General features: G+C 43.8%; 1 protein-coding gene across 2 annotated transcripts in view; it reads right to left on the bottom strand.

Annotated features, from left to right (window-relative positions):
• DHX30 (DExH-box helicase 30) overlaps nucleotides 1-20,571 on the bottom strand; it is a 1,000,138-nt gene that overhangs the window by 702,343 nt on the left and 277,224 nt on the right. For both annotated transcript variants that reach the window (XM_086941023.1, XM_086941022.1), the window contains one exon: nucleotides 14,046-14,195. In XM_086941023.1, coding sequence (XP_086797149.1) covers nucleotides 14,046-14,195 — 150 coding nt within the window. The remainder of the gene's footprint in view (nucleotides 1-14,045; nucleotides 14,196-20,571) is intronic.

Below are 20,571 nucleotides of genomic sequence, written 5' to 3'. Positions count from 1 at the left end.
ACCCCAAGTTGTGGAGCAGTTGGATGGTAGCATGAGTGTGTTCCACGCATTGATTGTATGAGCTGGCTTTTATGAGCCAGTCGTCGAGGTACGGGAAGACATGGATGTGCTGTCTTCGTAGATGCGCTGCCACTACTGCTAAGCACTTGGTGAATACTCTTGGTGCTGTTGTGACTCCGAATGGGAGTACTTTGAATTGATAGTGCTGCCCGTCTATTGCAAATCTGAGATACTTCCTGTGAGCCTTTTGAATGGGAATGAGAAAGTATGCGTCATTGAGATCTAGAGTAGCCAGGAAGTCGTTTTGCAGCAGGAGCGGAAGGACTTGTTGGAGTGTGACCATGTGAAAATGGTCTGACTTTATGTATATGTTTAGCGGTCTGAGGTCTAAAATAGGCCTTAGAGAGCCGTCCTTCTAAGGAATCAGAAAATATAGAGTAAACCCCCTGGTTTTGTTGGTGCAAAGGAACTGGTTCTATTGCACTTTTTTCTAGCAGGGATACTACTTCTTGCTTTAACAGTGATAGATGTTCTTGTGACATTGGACGCTGTTTGGGTGATATGTTTGGGGGGAAGATGTTAGTTCTAGACAGTAATCAACAACCAAACCGTTTAGAGAGGGTCCAAGGGATATTTAATTTAAAGACCCCTAACTGATTATTATCCCCAGCTACTTACATAAGTATAACACAAAAAACAGGGGGGTCTACCAGCTTAGTTATGTGGCTGCACTGTCAGTCCAAGTTACCAGAATCTCGGGGTGGATAAGCCACATCAAGACAGCTTATTTCAAAATAAGGTGAACACTATATGTATAGGAAAGACCAACACGGTACAGAACATTCATACATGGTTGACAAATCCAAAACAATTAGCAAAGGGTTACCATCAAATTGACTCAATGATCAGTCCTATCATATGGCCAAACCCCGGTGCAAATCAGGCTAGTCCCCTGATCATTGGGACTTCAAGCGCCGCACCATTAGTTGCTGGTCAAGGATTTGGTCCACCCATACAAACAGACCAACAATGATGGCTGATCTTTGATGGTTAAGTGAGAAACCGTGCAACAGAAAAAATAGTGACTTTAAAATAGGATGGAGTGTCCTCCTATTTCTAACTTTATTCTCCGGATGAACCACACCACCTAATTAAAAACATAGAACAGTGCAAAAAAAGGACAGTCAACAAATATCTGTCTAATAACGGGCCAACATGTTTCTGCCTAGCGGGAATTTTATCCCATGGCATTTGTCAGGGCCTCTGTTCTTACAATAGTTGCACTAAGTAGTGATGAAACAAAAGAAACACCACCACCACCAAAGTGAAAAAGTAGGATGTAAAAGGGTTGAGTACGATACAACCTGTACCAACCAATGACATTAACCCTCCATGTCAGATAGGAAATACGAATTCTATGGAGGAAAATGCATAGTTATTATAAACTTACTATGTCAATCACCTATACAATGTGTTTCACCAAAAACAGTTTCAAAGAAAATATTGTATTTATGCTCACCCTTCAAGGTAGGGAAATGGACCTCACCTCACCTGGACCTTGCTCAGGATCTACGAGGCCCCGCACTCATAAATATAAGAGGTAAAACAGAAGTAGAGCACCCATAGAGCATAATTACACAGTCTATTCCAGTGCCCAACATTCCTGTCCATTAGATCCCTTACATCTAGGGACCAACATGTGAGGAGACTCTAGTAACTGAACTCTGTGTGCCCAGCCCCTTGGACTCCCAGGTCTACCTTCCAACACAAATATATCCTCATAGAGGTTAATTATCTGTTCATAGTGGGACTACTACTGAGTTGCAGACTCTAACAACAACATTCTTTTTGGCTGTGTTATCCATACTGAGCTTCCTGTGGCTTCTCATATAATAATCAGCTATAGACTCACCTATCCGTCGGTACCTCAAAGCTCACATCTGAGTCTTGGGGGAGGCACCGACCTGTAGATGGTCTCTCCTTAAATAATTAACTCGGGGTTTGTTGGTATTGTAACCCTCTGCCTCACTTGTCAGAATAGCAACAATAAATGGCAGTTCTTTGCTCTCAAGAGTGATTATTTTGCCAACCCCAGAGCTTATCTCTCCTGAATTGGTACCAAATAAGCAGAAAGCATTATTATAAACCCCGTTTGTTGTAAAGTTAAAAGCGCACTACTTTACACTCGAAATCTCGCGGGAATTCGGGCTCTAGTCTACAGCATGAGGTCATCAGCCCCATTTTGGTAGTTCGTTAGTTGAGAGACTTGCAGGGAGTGTGTGCCTCCCTGCTTCTGTATGTAGTACATTGCTGTCATGTTGTCTGTGCGGACTAACACAGCTTTGTTTGCTACTTGCTTCTGAAAAGCTTTTAGTGCTAGGAATATTGCTAGTAACTCCTGATGATTGATGTGGAGTAATTTTTGTTGCGGTGTCCACCTGCCTTGCATGGTGTGTCGCAGTAGGGGGGCTCCCAAGCCAGAGAGCGATGAGTCCGCAGTCAAGATTATCTGAGGAACTGGCTCTAGAAACGGTCGTCCCTTGGAAAGGTTTTTGGTGTTCACCATTGCAGAGAGCGATGAGTCTGACCATCTACCAACACTAGGTCTATTAAGTAACCTTGAGCATGGTTCCATTGACGTGATAAGCACTCTTGTAGTGGACGCATTTGAAGTCTTGCATGGGGTACTATGAAGATGCAAGAGGCCATCATCCCTACTAGTTGCATGAACACTTGTGCTGGGAGGGAGTGTTGTAGCTGAAACTTTGTTAGAAGAGTTTGCATGCTGGCTATCCTTGCTGGAGTGGGATAAGCTAGCAATGTTGAGGTGTTTATTGTGGCACCGAGGTACGGTTGTACTTTGGATGGCTGTAGATGAGACTTGGTGTGGTTTTATTGTGAACCCCAAGTTGTGGAGCAGTTGGATGGTAGCATGAGTGTGTTCCACGCATTGATTGTATGAGCTGGCTTTTATGAGCCAGTCGTCGAGGTACGGGAAGACATGGATGTGCTGTCTTCGTAGATGCGCTGCCACTACTGCTAAGCACTTGGTGAATACTCTTGGTGCTGTTGTGACTCCGAATGGGAGTACTTTGAATTGATAGTGCTGCCCGTCTATTGCAAATCTGAGATACTTCCTGTGAGCCTTTTGAATGGGAATGAGAAAGTATGCGTCATTGAGATCTAGAGTAGCCAGGAAGTCGTTTTGCAGCAGGAGCGGAAGGACTTGTTGGAGTGTGACCATGTGAAAATGGTCTGACTTTATGTATATGTTTAGCGGTCTGAGGTCTAAAATAGGCCTTAGAGAGCCGTCCTTCTAAGGAATCAGAAAATATAGAGTAAACCCCCTGGTTTTGTTGGTGCAAAGGAACTGGTTCTATTGCACTTTTTTCTAGCAGGGATACTACTTCTTGCTTTAACAGTGATAGATGTTCTTGTGACATTGGACGCTGTTTGGGTGATATGTTTGGGGGGAAGATGTTAGTTCTAGACAGTAATCAACAACCAAACCGTTTAGAGAGGGTCCAAGGGATATTTAATTTAAAGACCCCTAACTGATTATTATCCCCAGCTACTTACATAAGTATAACACAAAAAACAGGGGGGTCTACCAGCTTAGTTATGTGGCTGCACTGTCAGTCCAAGTTACCAGAATCTCGGGGTGGATAAGCCACATCAAGACAGCTTATTTCAAAATAAGGTGAACACTATATGTATAGGAAAGACCAACACGGTACAGAACATTCATACATGGTTGACAAATCCAAAACAATTAGCAAAGGGTTACCATCAAATTGACTCAATGATCAGTCCTATCATATGGCCAAACCCCGGTGCAAATCAGGCTAGTCCCCTGATCATTGGGACTTCAAGCGCCGCACCATTAGTTGCTGGTCAAGGATTTGGTCCACCCATACAAACAGACCAACAATGATGGCTGATCTTTGATGGTTAAGTGAGAAACCGTGCAACAGAAAAAATAGTGACTTTAAAATAGGATGGAGTGTCCTCCTATTTCTAACTTTATTCTCCGGATGAACCACACCACCTAATTAAAAACATAGAACAGTGCAAAAAAAGGACAGTCAACAAATATCTGTCTAATAACGGGCCAACATGTTTCTGCCTAGCGGGAATTTTATCCCATGGCATTTGTCAGGGCCTCTGTTCTTACAATAGTTGCACTAAGTAGTGATGAAACAAAAGAAACACCACCACCACCAAAGTGAAAAAGTAGGATGTAAAAGGGTTGAGTACGATACAACCTGTACCAACCAATGACATTAACCCTCCATGTCAGATAGGAAATACGAATTCTATGGAGGAAAATGCATAGTTATTATAAACTTACTATGTCAATCACCTATACAATGTGTTTCACCAAAAACAGTTTCAAAGAAAATATTGTATTTATGCTCACCCTTCAAGGTAGGGAAATGGACCTCACCTCACCTGGACCTTGCTCAGGATCTACGAGGCCCCGCACTCATAAATATAAGAGGTAAAACAGAAGTAGAGCACCCATAGAGCATAATTACACAGTCTATTCCAGTGCCCAACATTCCTGTCCATTAGATCCCTTACATCTAGGGACCAACATGTGAGGAGACTCTAGTAACTGAACTCTGTGTGCCCAGCCCCTTGGACTCCCAGGTCTACCTTCCAACACAAATATATCCTCATAGAGGTTAATTATCTGTTCATAGTGGGACTACTACTGAGTTGCAGACTCTAACAACAACATTCTTTTTGGCTGTGTTATCCATACTGAGCTTCCTGTGGCTTCTCATATAATAATCAGCTATAGACTCACCTATCCGTCGGTACCTCAAAGCTCACATCTGAGTCTTGGGGGAGGCACCGACCTGTAGATGGTCTCTCCTTAAATAATTAACTCGGGGTTTGTTGGTATTGTAACCCTCTGCCTCACTTGTCAGAATAGCAACAATAAATGGCAGTTCTTTGCTCTCAAGAGTGATTATTTTGCCAACCCCAGAGCTTATCTCTCCTGAATTGGTACCAAATAAGCAGAAAGCATTATTATAAACCCCGTTTGTTGTAAAGTTAAAAGCGCACTACTTTACACTCGAAATCTCGCGGGAATTCGGGCTCTAGTCTACAGCATGAGGTCATCAGCCCCATTTTGGTAGTTCGTTAGGTGATATTATACAGTGATGATCGAGGGTCTATTACATCTTCCGGTCGTTCAGTCGTTCAACCAGCTCCGATCGATGGCAGTGATCCAATCAACGTGACCAATAATGTGATGCACTCGGCATTTGCGCTGGGTGTGTCGCGCAACCACTCGCATTAGGGACAGCGCTTTCCCAAATGCAAGGGACTTTGTCTCGTGTCGAGATCTCGCGAGATCTCATACTCTGAACTACACAATGACCTCATGTCGACCATTGTGGTAGTTCAATTATAAATGACGCTTCTAGCAATGTTTAGCAACCCAGCTCTGTGGCTCACAGTCTTACAAATACGGTATTTGAACCCATAGGGTTTTAGGCATTGCTAAATATTTACATCCATAGTACAAATGCCCACTTAATATATATCCCCACAGCAAAGGGCACCAAATAAAGAGAGGGGCATCCTCTTGTAAAACCTGGTGCTACAGAATCCACTATTCCTGTGGTACATCTACACCTTTTTTAATGTAGAATGTCATGATAATGAGGTCACTAATAGTCATGATGGTATATGAAACTGTATCTCTTCACTTAGGTCCTCACTACGGTAATGAACCTAAAGCCACACCGCATTGATCTATGACATCTCTAATAGGTGGTAAAATGTATGTCTAAGTACATAGGAAGCGGGGGCTTATTCTGAGGTCATGTTAGAGTACACTGATCCCTCAAATGGATCCCTATAACAGAGTCCAGGGAATATCGTCGTTCAATCCCATATATCGGTCTGGAGCTTATAAATCCATTTTTGTTCCTTTAAGAAAAGGTAACTTGATACATCACTTATATGTCCAGGTATAAAAGGCTTCTCGAGGACTGTCCATTGGAAGTCAGTCTCATTGTGTTGTTTCTCCAAGAAGTGTCTTGTGAGTTTTTTGTGGGACTTCTTGCAGCGAAAAGAGCTCTTGTGCTCTAACATTCTCGTGCGGACTTTTCGGGTTGTCATACCCACATATCTAGTAGAGCAGCTGCATGTCAACATATAGATTAAGTTATTGCTGTTGCAGTTGCTAAAAGTGCACTGCACCCATGGTCTATTGGTACCAATGTCTATCTCACTTGTATGTTTTGTCTGGGCGCAAACAGAACAAGTGCCGCATGGGTGGTGCCCCACCACCGGAGGGAGATTCCACAGGGTATCGCCAATTTCCTTCATAGTTTCTTTCGGGCGTGTGTGCACAAGCCGGTCCCGAATGTTGATGGCCCGTTTAAACGCAAATAGGGGCTGCGCTATCTTGTCCTTACTATGATTGAGAATGCGCCAGTGTCGCCTTACGATTTTTTGAATACTGTTGCTCCTAGTATTAAAAGTACTCACAAAAGTGAGTCTTTCTAACGGTGGTTTTGGAGTAGGAGGTTCAAGGAGGGCTTCTCTGTTGTTATTCATTGCTCTTTTCCTTGACCTCTTGATCAATGAACTGGGATAGTGTCTTTCCTTCAGTTGTGTGCACAGGTTACTGCCATGTGCTTCAAAGTCCTCCTTTTTCGAGCAGTTCGTTTGAACTCGAAGGAACTGCCCATAGGGTAGATTTTGGCGTGGGGACTTAGGATGATAGCTCTCGTAGAGGAGCAGAGAATTGCACGCCATGGGTTTCCTATAAAGCTCACTCTGCAAGCCTGCAGGTGTGGCATAGATAGACAAATCCAAAAAGGCAATCCTCTCTTTATTCAGTTCGAGCAACAACATCTACTGACACCCACCAACCCCTTCCACACCTCGATTAGGTGGTGGAAGCGTTATATTGACGACGTGTTGGTGGTGTGGAGATGTACTTTAGACTCGGTCAAAGAATTCCATCTGTGGCTTAACAGTCAGAACCAGTATCTCAAATTCACCATGGAGGCGCATAGAGAGAGGATTGCCTTTTTGGATTTGTCTATCTATGCCACACCTGCAGGCTTGCAGAGTGAGCTTTATAGGAAACCCATGGCGCGCAATTCTCTGCTCCTCTACGAGAGCTATCATCCTAAGTCCCTACGCCAAAATCTACCCTATGGGCAGTTCCTTCGAGTTCGAAGAACTGCTCGAAAAAGGAGGACTTTGAAGCACATGCCAGTAGCCTGTGCACACAACTGAAGGAAAGACACTATCCCAGTTCATTGATCAAGAGGTCAAGGAAAAGAGCAATGAATAACAACAGAGAAGCCCTCCTTGAACCTCCTACTCCAAAACCACCGTTAGAAAGACTCACTTTTGTGAGTACTTTTAATACTAGGAGCAACAGTATTCAAAAAAATCGTGAGGCGACACTGGCGCATTCTCAATCATAGTAAGGACAAGATAGCGCAGCCCCTATTTGCGTTTAAACGGGCCAGCAACATTCGGGACAGGCTTGTGCACACACGCCCGAAAGAAACCATGAAGAAAATTGGCGATACCCTGTGGAATCTCCCTCCGGTGGTGGGGCACCACCCATGCGGCACTTGTTCTGTTTGCCCCCAGACAAAACATACAAGTGAGATAGACATTGGTACCAATAGACCATGGGTGCAGTGCACTTTTAGCAACTGCAACAGCAATAACTTAATCTATATGTTGACATGCAGCTGCTCTACTAGATATGTGGGTATGACAACCCGAAAAGTCCGCACGAGAATGTTAGAGCACAAGAGCTCTTTTCGCTGCAAGAAGTCCCACACAAAACTCACAAGACACTTCTTGGAGAAACAACACAATGAGACTGACTTCCAATGGACAGTCCTCGAGAAGCCTTTTATACCTGGACATATAAGTGATGTATCAAGTTACCTTTTCTTAAAGGAACAAAAATGGATTTATAAGCTCCAAACCGATACCATGGGATTCAATCAATCAATCAATGACATTTATAGAGCGCACTACATACCCGTAGGGTCTCAAGGTGCTGGGGGTAGGGGGGTGCCGCTACTGCTCGAACAGCCAGGTCTTCAGCTTCTTCCTGAAGGAGAGGTGGTCTTGGGTCAGGCGCAGGTCGGTCGGGAGGGAGTTCCAGGTCTTGGCGGCCAGGTAGGAGAAGGACCTTCCTCCTGTAGTCGCTCTTCGGATGCGGGGGACGGCGGCGAGGGCGTGGTTGGCTGATCGGAGGTGGCGTTTGGGAGCGTAGAAGTTGATTCGGCTGTTGAGGTAGCTCGGGCCTTGGTCGTGTAGGGCTTTGTGTGCGTGGGTGAGGAGGCGGAAGGTGATTCTTTTGTTGACGGGGAGCCAGTGAAGGTCTCTCAGATGTCCGGAGATGTGGCTGGTTCGTGGGATGTCGAGGATTAGTCTGGCTGAGGCGTTCTGGATCCGCTGGAGTCTCTTCTGGAGCTTGGCGGTGGTACCGGCGTAGAGGGCGTTGCCGTAGTCCAGTCGGCTAGTGACGAGGGCCTGGGTGACGGTCTTCCTGGTCTCGGTGGGGACGACGATATTCCCTGGACTCTGTTATAGGGATCCATTTGAGGGATCAGTGTACTCTAACATGACCTCAGAATAAGCCCCCGCTTCCTATGTACTTAGACATACATTTTACCACCTATTAGAGATGTCCTAGATCAATGTGGTGTGGCTTTAGGTTCATTACCTTAGTGAGGACCTAAGTGAAGAGATACAGTGTCATATACCATCATGACTATTAGTGACCTCATTATCATGACATTCTACATTAAAAAAGGTGTAGATGTACCACAGGAATAGTGGATTCTGTAGCACCAGGTTTTACAAGAGGATGCCCCTCTCTTTATTTGGTGCCCTTTGCTGTGGGGATATATATTGAGTGGGCATTTGTACTATGGATGTAAATATTTAGCAATGCCTAAAACCCTATGGGTTCAAATACCGTATTTGTAAGACTGTGAGCCACAGAGCTGGGTTGCTAAACATTGCTAGAAGCGTCATTTATAATTAAACTACCACAATGGCCGACATGAGGCCATTGTGTAGTTCAGAGTATAAGAGATCTCGCGAGATCTCGACACGAGACAAAGTCCCTTGCATTTGGGAAAGCGCTGTCCCTAATGCGAGTGGTTGCGCGACACACCCAGCGCAAATGTCGAGTGCATCACATTATTGGTCACGTTAATTGGATCACTGCCATCGATCGGAGCTGGTTGAACGACCGGAAGCTGTAATAGACCCTCGATCATCACTGTATAATATCACCTAACGAACTACCAAAATGGGGCTGATGACCTCATGCTGTAGTTTAGAGAGTGAATTCCCGCGAGATTTCGAGTGTAAAGTAGTGCGCTTTAACTTTACAACAAACGGGGTTTATAATAATGCTTTCTGGTTATTTGCTACCAATTCAGCAGAGATAAGCACTGGGGTTGGCAAAATAATCGCTCTTGAGAGTAAAGAACTGCCATTTATTGTTGCTATTCTGACAAGTGAGGCGGAGGGTTACAATACCAACAAACCTGAGTTAATTATTTAAGGAGACACCATCTACAGGTCGGTGCCTCCCCCAAGACTCAGATGTGAGCTTTGAGGTACCGACGGATAGGTGAGTCTATAGCTGATTCATTGTATGAGAAGCCACAGGAAGCTCAGTATGGATAACACAGCCAAAAAGAATGTTGTTGTTGAAGTCTGCAACTCAGTAGTAGTCCCACTATGAACAGATAATTAACCTCTATGGGGATATATTTGTGTTGGAAGGTAGACCTGGGAGTCCAAGGGGCTGGGCACACAGAGTTCAGTTACTAGAGTCTCCTCACATGTTGGTCCCTAGATGTAAGGGATCTAATGGATAGGAATGTTGGGCACTGGAATAGACTGTGTATTTATGCTTTATGGGGGCTCTACTTCTGTTTTACCTTTTATATTTATGTAGTGCGGGGCCTCGTAGAACCTGAGCCGGTCCAGGTGAGGTGAGGTCCATTTCCCTACCATGAAGGGTGAGCATAAATACAATATTTTCTTTGAAACTGTTTTTGGTGAAACTCATTGTATAGGTGATTGACATAGTAAGTTTATAATGACTATGCATTTTCCTCCATAGAATTCGTATTTCCTATCTGACATGGAGGGTTAATGTCATTGGTTGGTACAGGTTGTATCGTACTCAACCCTTTTACATCCTACTTTTTCACTTTGGTGGTGGTGGTGTTTCTTTTGTTTCATCACTACTTAGTGCAACTATTGTAAGAACAGAGGCCCTGACGAATGCCATGGGATAAAATACCCGCTAGGCAGAAACATGTTAACCCGTTATTAGACAGATATTTGTTGACTGTCCTTTTTTTGCACTGTTCTATGTTTTTAATTAGGAGGTGTGGTTCGTCCGTAGAATAAAGTTAGAAATAGGAGGACACTCCATCCTATTGTAAAGTCACTATTTTTTCTGTTGCACGGTTTCTCACTTTACCAGCAAAGATCAGCCATCATTGTTGGTCTGTTTGTATGGGTGGACCAAATCCTTGACCAGCAACTAATGGTGCGGCGCTTGAAGTCCCGATGATCAGGGGACTAGCCTGATTTGCACCGGGGTTTGGCCATATGATAGGACTGATCATTGAGTCAATTTGATGGTAACCCTTTGCTAATTGTTTTGGATTTGTCAACCATGTATGAATGATCTGTACTGTGTTGGTCTTTCCTATACATATAGTGTTCACCTCGTTTTGAAGTAAGCTGTTTTGATGTGACTTATCCACCCCGAGATTCTGTTAACTTGGATTGACAGTGCAGCCACATAACTAAGCTGGTAGACCCCCCTGTTTTTTGTGTTATACAGTTCTAGACAGTAACCTGACTAAATAATTTGTTGCACCCACCTGTCTGATGTGATGTTGATCCAAGCAGGCAGGAATTGTTGAAGTCTTCTCCCACAGGAGTGGAATGTTGAGGGGGGAAGGGGAGAAAAGTCATTGGGTAGGGGTAGAGGCAGAACGGGAGTTGTTTTTGCCTCTGCCTTGGTTGTTGTTACCCCTGTAAACCCCTCTCTGGTAGCCCTTAGTGAATGTGGATTGACCAGGGGTTTTGTAGGAAGTGGAGGGACTTTCCGAGGAGTAGCCTCGGGTGTTGCCTCTGTATGATTAGCGACGAAAGGAAAGCCTGGGAGCTTGCTGCTGCAAGGCTCCCATAGATTTTGCTGTTTCTGTGGCTTTTTTCATTTTCTCTAAAGACACGTGAACATTTGGGCCAAATAAATGTGTCTCATCAAATGGCTGATTAAGGATGGAGTTTTGTACCTCAGGTTTAAAACCTGAAATACGTAGCCAGGCATGTCTACGTAGTCAGGTGCTGGTATTGATTGCCCTTGAGGCGGTATCTGCAGCGTCTAGGGCACAACGGATGGAAGTATTAGTGATATTTTTACCTTCCTGTATAAGTTTATTAGCTCTCTTTATGTATTTGTCTGGTAGGTGCTGCATTATGGACTCTAGTTCATCGTAATGTGCCCGGTCATATCTTGCCAGCAACGCTTGCGTGTTGGCAATGCGCCAGATGTTAGCTGCTTGTGCCGCTGTTCGCTTGCCGGAAGCGTCAAGGAGCTTAGAATCTTTGTCGGGTGGGGAGGCCTCACCTGATGTCTGGGAATTTGCACGTTTACGTGCATTAGACACTACTAGAGAATCGAATTGTGCTGGACCTTTAATATAAACTGGATCTGCAGGGGCAACTTTATATTTTTTCTCAATGCGAGGATTGAGGACCCTAGCCCTGACAGGATCCTTAAAAACCACTGTTGAGTGCTTGATGACACCCTTAAGCATTGGTAAAATGGTAGTAGACCTTTGTGTCTAATAGGAAGTCTTCCTCCACTGCATCGGTGTGGAAGTCCACCCCATGATATTGTGCAGCCCTTTGGACTAGTAGGTTAAACCCTATAGTGTCTTCTGGTGGGGAAAGTCTGGAAGGGTATACATTATCTTGTGGGACATAAGGCACATCAGGGGTGTTGTAATCATCCCATGGATTAGGTGACTGAGGGGGACTGTTGGCCCCTGCTGGGTCGTTTGCACCCCCACCTATGTCGTCCGAATCTGTGTCTACATCACCTTCTGGATTAGATGGTGTAGGTGAATGATGTGGTGGCGGAGGTGTAGGAGGAGGAACAGTATGGAGAGGTGGTGGAGAAGGGACCCTTAATGGAGAGGTTGCAATGTCCTTCTTTGGAGAGGAGGAGGTGCTGGCGCCTCAAGTGGAATTTTCTTGGAGCTGAGAGTCAATTGTCCGGTTTTAGGATCCTTTACAAGAGTTTTTTGATTGGGATCCGGTGTAAAAAGTTCTTCTGAGTAGGGCAAATCCTTCGGCTTCGAAGTTTTCGGCTCCGTAGGTTTTTTCGGCACCGAGTCGGTAGCTGGTGTCAGGTCTTTTGAAATGTCTTTTACCGGAACCTGTTTTTTCCGTTCCAGGTGTTTTTTTCGGTTCCAACGTGTGTGAATCTGGCGCTTTGGGCATTTTTTACTCGGCTCCGAATGCGGTTTCGGCGTCGATGAGCCGCTGCCAGTCTTCGGCCCGTGTGCTTAGGTGTCGGAGCAACGGTCGGCGTAGTAGAGGAATATGGCTTATTCTTCGGTGTCGGTTTAGGATTGGCACCGGGAATAGGCTGGCTCGAGCCCGAGCCACCTGAAGGCTTACTGGGCTTCTTTGCCTGCCCCGAAGGCGGGGCGTGGGAAGCAGTGTCTCGGTGTGCACCCGGGCCCGAAGGTGAGGGTGTGACTGAAGCCTTTTTTGAGGGTGTCGAGGAAGGATTGGGGTCGACGGTCTGACTTATGACCCGTTGAGCTGGAGTGATGGCCTCGACGTCGGAGTATTCGGCATCTGAGGATCAGATAGTCTCTTCGGCGTGCTGGTGTTCTGGCACGTCGACGCCCTCTTCGAAGATGTCGTCGGGGATCGAAGCTGACGAGCGAGCCATAGTTCTCCGGGCTCGCCGGTCCCGAATGGTTTTCTTGGCGCGGAATAAGGCACACGCCGAACAGTCTTTGGCCTTGTGCTCCGGTGATAGGCAAAGGTTGCACACCTCATGTAGGTCAGTGTGGGGAAACTTCGACCCACATTAAGGACACTTCTTGAATGGCTTTCTTTCCATGAGCCAGAAAGCAAGGCCTAGGTAGGCTCGAAGGCCTTAATCGACGACCGGAATCGATGACTTCGAAGTGGTAGAGAATCGCGTTGAAGTAGCGCGATCGAAACAATACCGTCTAACTGGGTGAGGATTGCACGCCAAAGGAAAATCGGTTCCAAACTGGAGCGCAGGAAACACATCCGAGCCCGATGGTGGAAAAAAACAATCTGGGGATGGAGCTGATGCCCATGCGCAATGTGGTCCTAAGGAGGAGTCACCTATCTCGTGACTTCCAAAGAACTTTTCAGGACAACAACAAACTGCAAACATCCGGGCCCAACACTAGGTGGCGATCTATGCACAGTGTGATATCTGCAGCTCATATGCCTCGAACCGAACGTTCTGAACTCGAGACATATTTCACTCCTGCATACCCTATATTGTATTGCATTTCTCCTCATTCTGGCATTAAATTCGATTGATTTCCAGAAAATCCAAACACAGATTTTTATTTGATTCTGCGCATCCTATTAGATAATCCTATTGAATTTCAGTACTCAAAGGCATTTATTGTTACTGCGACTGTGGAAGGACTGGTGTTTACAACACACTAAAAGGTTCTCACCTTCATTTGCCCTTAACCTTTTAGCTATACTCACTTCCCACAGGCAAAGGTGTTTTAACAGCATAAAAACTCATATGATGACTATAGCCAACAAGTATACATGTAAACACTAGACAATAATCAACTGCTGTGTTGCTTGTATTAAAACAAACTTCTTTATGATATTAAAGCTGCAGCGTGGGATCTAACAATAGAGGACCAGATTTAGATCCATCTATTAATGGCTATAAAGTAAGAAATTAGCTCTCTACTCACCTTCAGCTTCTGGCAGGCCAATGCAGCTGCTTTCTTCTCTGCCTCTGATTTCCTGCGGCTTGATGTGACGAAGGTCATGGGATGCGGCCACTTAAGAGTCAGAGTGCAGACTTTAGTCTTGCCACTCTCACAGTGATAGTGCATGTGGTCCTGGAAGTGAGAAGGAAGGAAATGCTTACTAACAATCAAATCTCAAATCAAGAGATCAACAAATTATGAATAAACACACTGTGTTTAGCCGGTTCTTGATATGAATGGCAAGCAATGACAGCTCTGTCGTGAAATTTCTTTTTCAAGGTAAACAACAATTTGTTTGTTCTTTTAGGTTGAAGCCTACTGACAGCACAGCAGTCTTATTTGCTAATGACATCTTGGGGCCATTCGGAAAGCTTCCCTTGGAATGCATTCTGCCTATTGCTTACCACTGACTTTGTGGTTTGGAACTCGCCTTTTCTTGATTTTTATTTTCTGGCTTTATCTACTTTTCTTTCTCTGATTTTTAAAGTGAGAGGATTTACGTGACAATCATTGGCTACTAGGGGTCTGCTTGAGGAAGGTTGTATGATGTTATTTGTTTTTCTGATACACACAAAATTTAAATGTTTGTAAATAAACTGTTCAGCTATTTCAGAAAATATCAGAGTTAAAAAAGCATTGATGAAGCACAGTTTTGGGTAATCCTCAAGTTTGGTGGAAACAAATATTTTAATACAATCAAAACAAAATCAATACATTAGGTGATACCATTTCCAAACATTATTGTTGTGCACTGTAAACTTTTATCAGTAAAACTAAGTCTGTGCAAATATTATGATAATTTCAATTGAAGATGTGTTGTCTGTATAGGCCCAGTACTACTACACCATGCACACTCCACTCTACGCTACTGCACTCTACTCTGTACCACTCTACACCATTGCATTCTATGGCAATCCACTCTACGCCACTCTAATCTGCTCTGCACTCTACCGTGCACCACTCCACTCAACTCAAACTACTCTATGCCACTCCAAACCACACTACTCTGCAACATTCCACACTATTCAACTCTACTCTGCGCCACTCCACTCTACGACACTGCACTCTATGCCAATCTACTCTGCACCACTACACTCTACGTACCTATATTTTACTCCGCAACACTTTATGCTACTGCACTATACGTTACTGCATTCTACGGCATTGCACTCTATGCAACTCTATTCTACTGTGCACCACTGCTCTCTGTCCCACTCTATGCCATTGTACCCCACGCCAATGCACTCTTATACACTACTGCAGTCTATGACAGTCGAATCTGCAACATTGCACTCCTTGCCACTCTACGCCGCTCTAATCTAAGCCCCTCTACTCTAAGCCACTAGTCTATTCCACTGCATTCCACCCTGCACCATTCAACTCTGAAACAGTCAACTCTACACAACTGCACTCTTTCACTCAGCGCAACTGAAATCTGTACTGTGCCGGTCTAAGCCACTCTACTCCACACCATTCTACTCTATGCCACTGCGCTCTACGCCACTCGACTCTAAACCACTGTGCCCTACTCTATTGCACTCTACGCCAACTATTCTACACCACTGCACTCTACACCACTCTATTCTATACTACTCTAAGCCACTGTACTCTACTCTGTACAACTCAACTTTACGCCACTCTACTGCACACTGCGCCAACGCACTGTATGCTACTACCCTCTGCATCAATCATTGCCTCTTATCTATTCTGCACCACTGTACTTTACGCCACTGCAGTTTATAGGACTCTACATTACACCTAAAGAAACCTATCCTGCACCGCTGCACTCTACCTCACACCACTGCAATCTATGCCAGTTCTACTCTGAAACAATCTACTCTATGCCACTGCGCTCTACTATGCGACACTGCAATTTATGCCACTTCACTCTAGGCCAGTCTACTCCACTCTATGATGCTCTAATCTGTGCCACTCCACTCTACAGTACTTTTATGCCACTCTACAAAACTACTCCACAATTCTCTAATCAACTCACTTTATGCCACTTTACTCCACTCTATTCTACGACATACTACTCCACTCTATGCCATTCCACTCTCCTACACTACTCCAATCTATGCCACTCCCCTCTACGATATTCTACTCCACTGTATGCCACTTTCCTACATTCTGCACAACACCCTCTATGCCACTCCATGACACTGTCACTCCACTCTACGACACTCAACTCTACTCCACAACACTCCACTCCACTCCCTCCATGACACTCCAAACCACTCCATGATACTCCTCTTTACCACTCCATTATACTCCACTTTACAACACTCCACTCCACACTCCTTTACCCTGCTAATTTTTAGTCACACTGAACAGACGCCACGCTGGTGTATAACATGGCTAAAACATATTGGCAAATAAAATAGCTCTGGCATAGGCAAGACCTTCTAGCTATGACCATACTTGTTTGTCGTACTTGATACCACTTGTTTGCGGTGCTGTGAACAACAAGTGCTCTTAATCATACCCAACTGATATGTACTCAATTTAAGACCTCTGCAAGTAATAACATCTCAAAACTGTCATGCCGAGTTTAGAACCAATTAAATATATATTGCACGGAGACCCCATTGGAGAGTAATTAAATCCCTGTTAGTGGTGTGAGCAATCGGATCTTTCAAATATTAAGTTTTTCATATGTACTATCGTAAAGATGTAGCAACATTAAATAGGAGGTTTTGAGCCTTCTCTAGGTGTCATGGCAGAGTCAGCCGCTTCAGAAAGATTATAGAGTGGGTTTGGTCTTCATCGCGAATTTCTCAGGCCCACAATACTTGTGCAACACAACTGGAGAAGCAAGTTACTTCTTTTGGGTTTTTACTCCCTCAGGGCAGTGAGGACGAGCAGTCAAGGCTGACCACAGAATGCGGGCCAGACGAGGAAGGGGGCCTGGGATACAGTTTGACATAGTAAATAACATGAAAATGTGGCTGGTCAACTAACTGTTAACACAGGCTCAGTTGCGCACAACTCTAGTAAATTCTATTGATCAAACTTTGTTTTGAACGTTAAACACATTTTTATTCATATGTATTTTGACAATCAGTCAAACTTTTTCAACACGACATTCTGTACTTATACATTTACACATAATTTTCCATTTCAAGTCAAGTCAAAACCACTTTATTCGATTTAGTTAAAAATCATAAAAGCATTCTACAATCACATCACATCACAGGAAGGGCAATACAAAAATTCATAATCAGATACAAAAGCATCAAACAGTAATAATTTCATATACATAAAAATACATCATATGAGGAAACGACAGTAATGATTAGTTAATTAATATACATTATAAAAATACATCTTAAAAAGAGTCAATACTCAATAAAATAGACATTTAAAAATGCAAACAACATCCCTATCAATCATCATCACAAAACACTAATATTTACATCTTTAAGTCTTTTCCTCCTGATCCTAACCGCTGCAACAAGGTAATTGGCCACGCTAAACATGGCCAACGCAGAATCCAATAGTTGGAGGTACAGGAGAGCGGGTTTTGCTTGATAAAAGGCTTTATCCTTCAAAAGTGGAACCAGGTATTTCTGTCTGGGCTCAGCAAAGAAGTTACAAAATAACATAAAATGCATATTATTTTGAGTAGAAAAATTATCACACTTGCAGACAGGGGCATCCTCCTCCTTAAACCAACCTTGACTATCACACAAAACAGTATAAATTTGATTAAACCGAAGTTTTACCAAAAGCCACCTATGAAAGGGGATGGTGACGATAGTAAGGTACGGTTGGATGGCAAGACGCGTAATGGTCAGGTAATGGGCTCTGACCGTGGGCTTGAGTAATTGGCGTTCCTCCCTCTCCGCATTTTTCATAGTTATAAAGTTGGCCTTCACCCAAGCTAAATCTGATTTCTTAAGACTCTGAGGGGCCAGAAAAATATCAGGACGACCCAGGTCCAGAGAGCACTTCTGTATATATGAAAGCCAAATAATGTTTTTATAATTATCTAGTTTTAGACAGTCCACCAGTATTTTATGATTTAGACCCAAGTTTTTATTGGTCCAAAGCCTTATCCATAACAAGATAGGAGCCATAAGAAGGGTATCCGATATATAACCAAGCCCAACTTCCTGGTGAACCGAAAACGTGGCTGTGGATTGGGGAAGCCCTAAGGTGGAACGCAGGAATTTATTTTCTTCCCTTTGAACTGGTTCGCTATTTACATAGCCCCACAGACCCGAGCCGTATCTGGCTATTGCCACTGATTTTGCCCTGTACAAGTTAAGTAAGGCACCTGTTGGCTTCCCGCCCAGTCTCCTAGCAAAACTTAGAATGGCAGTGGCTGAGCTTCTAACCGCCTTAGTTTTAGCTACAATTTGCGGAGCCCAACTCACCTTGGTGTCAAAAATTACACCCAAATATGTAAAAATTTTAACATTAGTGATCACGTCACCGTTACAAAAAAACTTTCTGGAGTTGTTTTTACCAGCCCCAAACGCCATGACGTGTGATTTGGAGTTGTTTATTACTAGGTCTAATGATAACATAAAATCGTTAAAAGCATTTAAAAGTTTTTGTAGACCTATGGGAGTCCGAGCTATTAAAGCGGCATCGTCCGCGTACAGGAGAACTGGAATACTAGTTTCCCCTGCACGCGGAGTATCCAAGGTAGCAGTTAAAAGAGTTTCCTCAAGTGAATTTATATACAAGGTGAAGAGCATGGGAGCAAGAATGCAGCCTTGCCGCACGCCCCTGCTGGATTTGAACCAAGCGGTACGATTACCTTCTTGGTCCATTCTGATTGAAGCTTTTAGATCTTTGTGTAATTCAGCCAAAAAATATACAAGGGGGGGATCAAGTCCCAGCTTTAACAACATGGTCCACAGCCGAGCTCTATTCACCAAATCAAAAGCTGTGGACAGGTCCATAAAAGCAACAAAAATTGACCCTTTTTTAACAATTGTATATTTCGAAATTAACAAATGAAGATTTAAACATTGGTCCTCAGTCCCTCTCCCAGCGCGGAACCCATATTGGGCATCTACTAGAATATTATTATCTGTGGACCAGGTGTTAATTCTAGCAAGCAGGACTTTGCCCAAAATCTTCATAGAAGAGTCCAATAGCGAGATTGGTCGAAAACACTTTGGGTCGCTTCTTAGGCCCTTTTTAAAAATAGGTACTATAATGGCACATGACCATGTTTTTGGCAAACCCCCCTCATACACACAATTAAAAACATTAGCTAAAATCTCAGCCCACATCTCCGAGTTGAATTTGTAAAGGTCCGGGGGCACCCCATCCGGGCCAGGGGCTTTATTAGCAGCTGAGCCTACAATTGCCAGCTCAACTTCTGATTTTGTAAACTCTAAATTAATGGGAGAAAAAGGGGAGTAAGGTATTTTAAACACCTCGGCATTTTCGTTGGAGCCATATATGTTAGAAAAATGGTTAATCCAATCAGCCTCAGATATGTTAATTTCGAGATCCAAATTGTTTGTATGAGAGAACAAAGGATTATTAATAATAGCCCAAAATTTGGAGCTATGTTTGAGGGTTACGGGGTCCATCAAAGAGTCCCAGGCTTCATCTTTGATGGCTTTTTTTCGAAGTTTGACTGCCAGAGCATATTGTCTTCTTAGTTCTGCCACCAAACTCCTATCTCTAGGCAATTGTTTAAGACCTTTCAGCAGGGCTGAGTGTGCCTGTGAGCAAGAGTGGTCAAACCATCTACACAATGGGACAGAACCCCTCCCTGGTTTGACTCTGAGCTCTTTTTCCACTCTAGCACAGATAGCTTCAAAGGCACTCACAACTTCCCCTCCCCTCGTCTCTCTATTCCTACATTTCCCAATTTCGACTCCCATATCTTGCACAATAAGACCATGAAAATCCTCTGGACAGACTTTACACCATTTAAGGCGTCTGCCCTGGTCTTTACTCCTAACATCCCTTATAGAGGTAGCCCTTACTACTCCTTTACACAAACCAGAAAGAGCATCCAGGACCAATAGCACAGGGTTGTGGTCACTAAATCCACTAACAAATGCATTATAAAACAAAACATAACGCAGGAGCCCTGAGGACATAAAAAAATAATCAATAATTGATTCACTGCCCCTTGCGTTGTACGTGACCACACGGTTTGTTGTATCTGAGAACCCTGGTTCATATAGGTCATTTGATGAAAGCAAGTTTTCCATCGCCACTCCCTTAGAACTATGTTCAAAGTGTGGCGGTGAGGTGTAATCAGGGCCATTTTCGTCAATAATCTGGCAATGGGACTCACACAAATGAACATTAGAATCACCCATCATTATACACTGAACTAAAGTGGTTTGTTTTGACATGTATTTAATTAAAAAGTCCGATAGACCATCTAAAACAAAATTTGGGGGTCCCCCCTGCATGGAGTTGTAACAATTTATTAACACAATCTTATTCTTATCAGCCAGACAAATTTCCACCAGCTGATAATAGTAAGAAGAACTAGGGATTACTCTAACATTACCTGCAATTTTAA

The sequence above is a fragment of the Lissotriton vulgaris genome, chromosome 10, assembly GCF_964263255.1.
Source record: "Lissotriton vulgaris chromosome 10, aLisVul1.2, whole genome shotgun sequence".
Taxonomy (NCBI): Eukaryota; Metazoa; Chordata; class Amphibia; order Caudata; family Salamandridae; genus Lissotriton; species Lissotriton vulgaris.
This window is presented reverse-complemented; position numbering and strand designations above follow the sequence as displayed.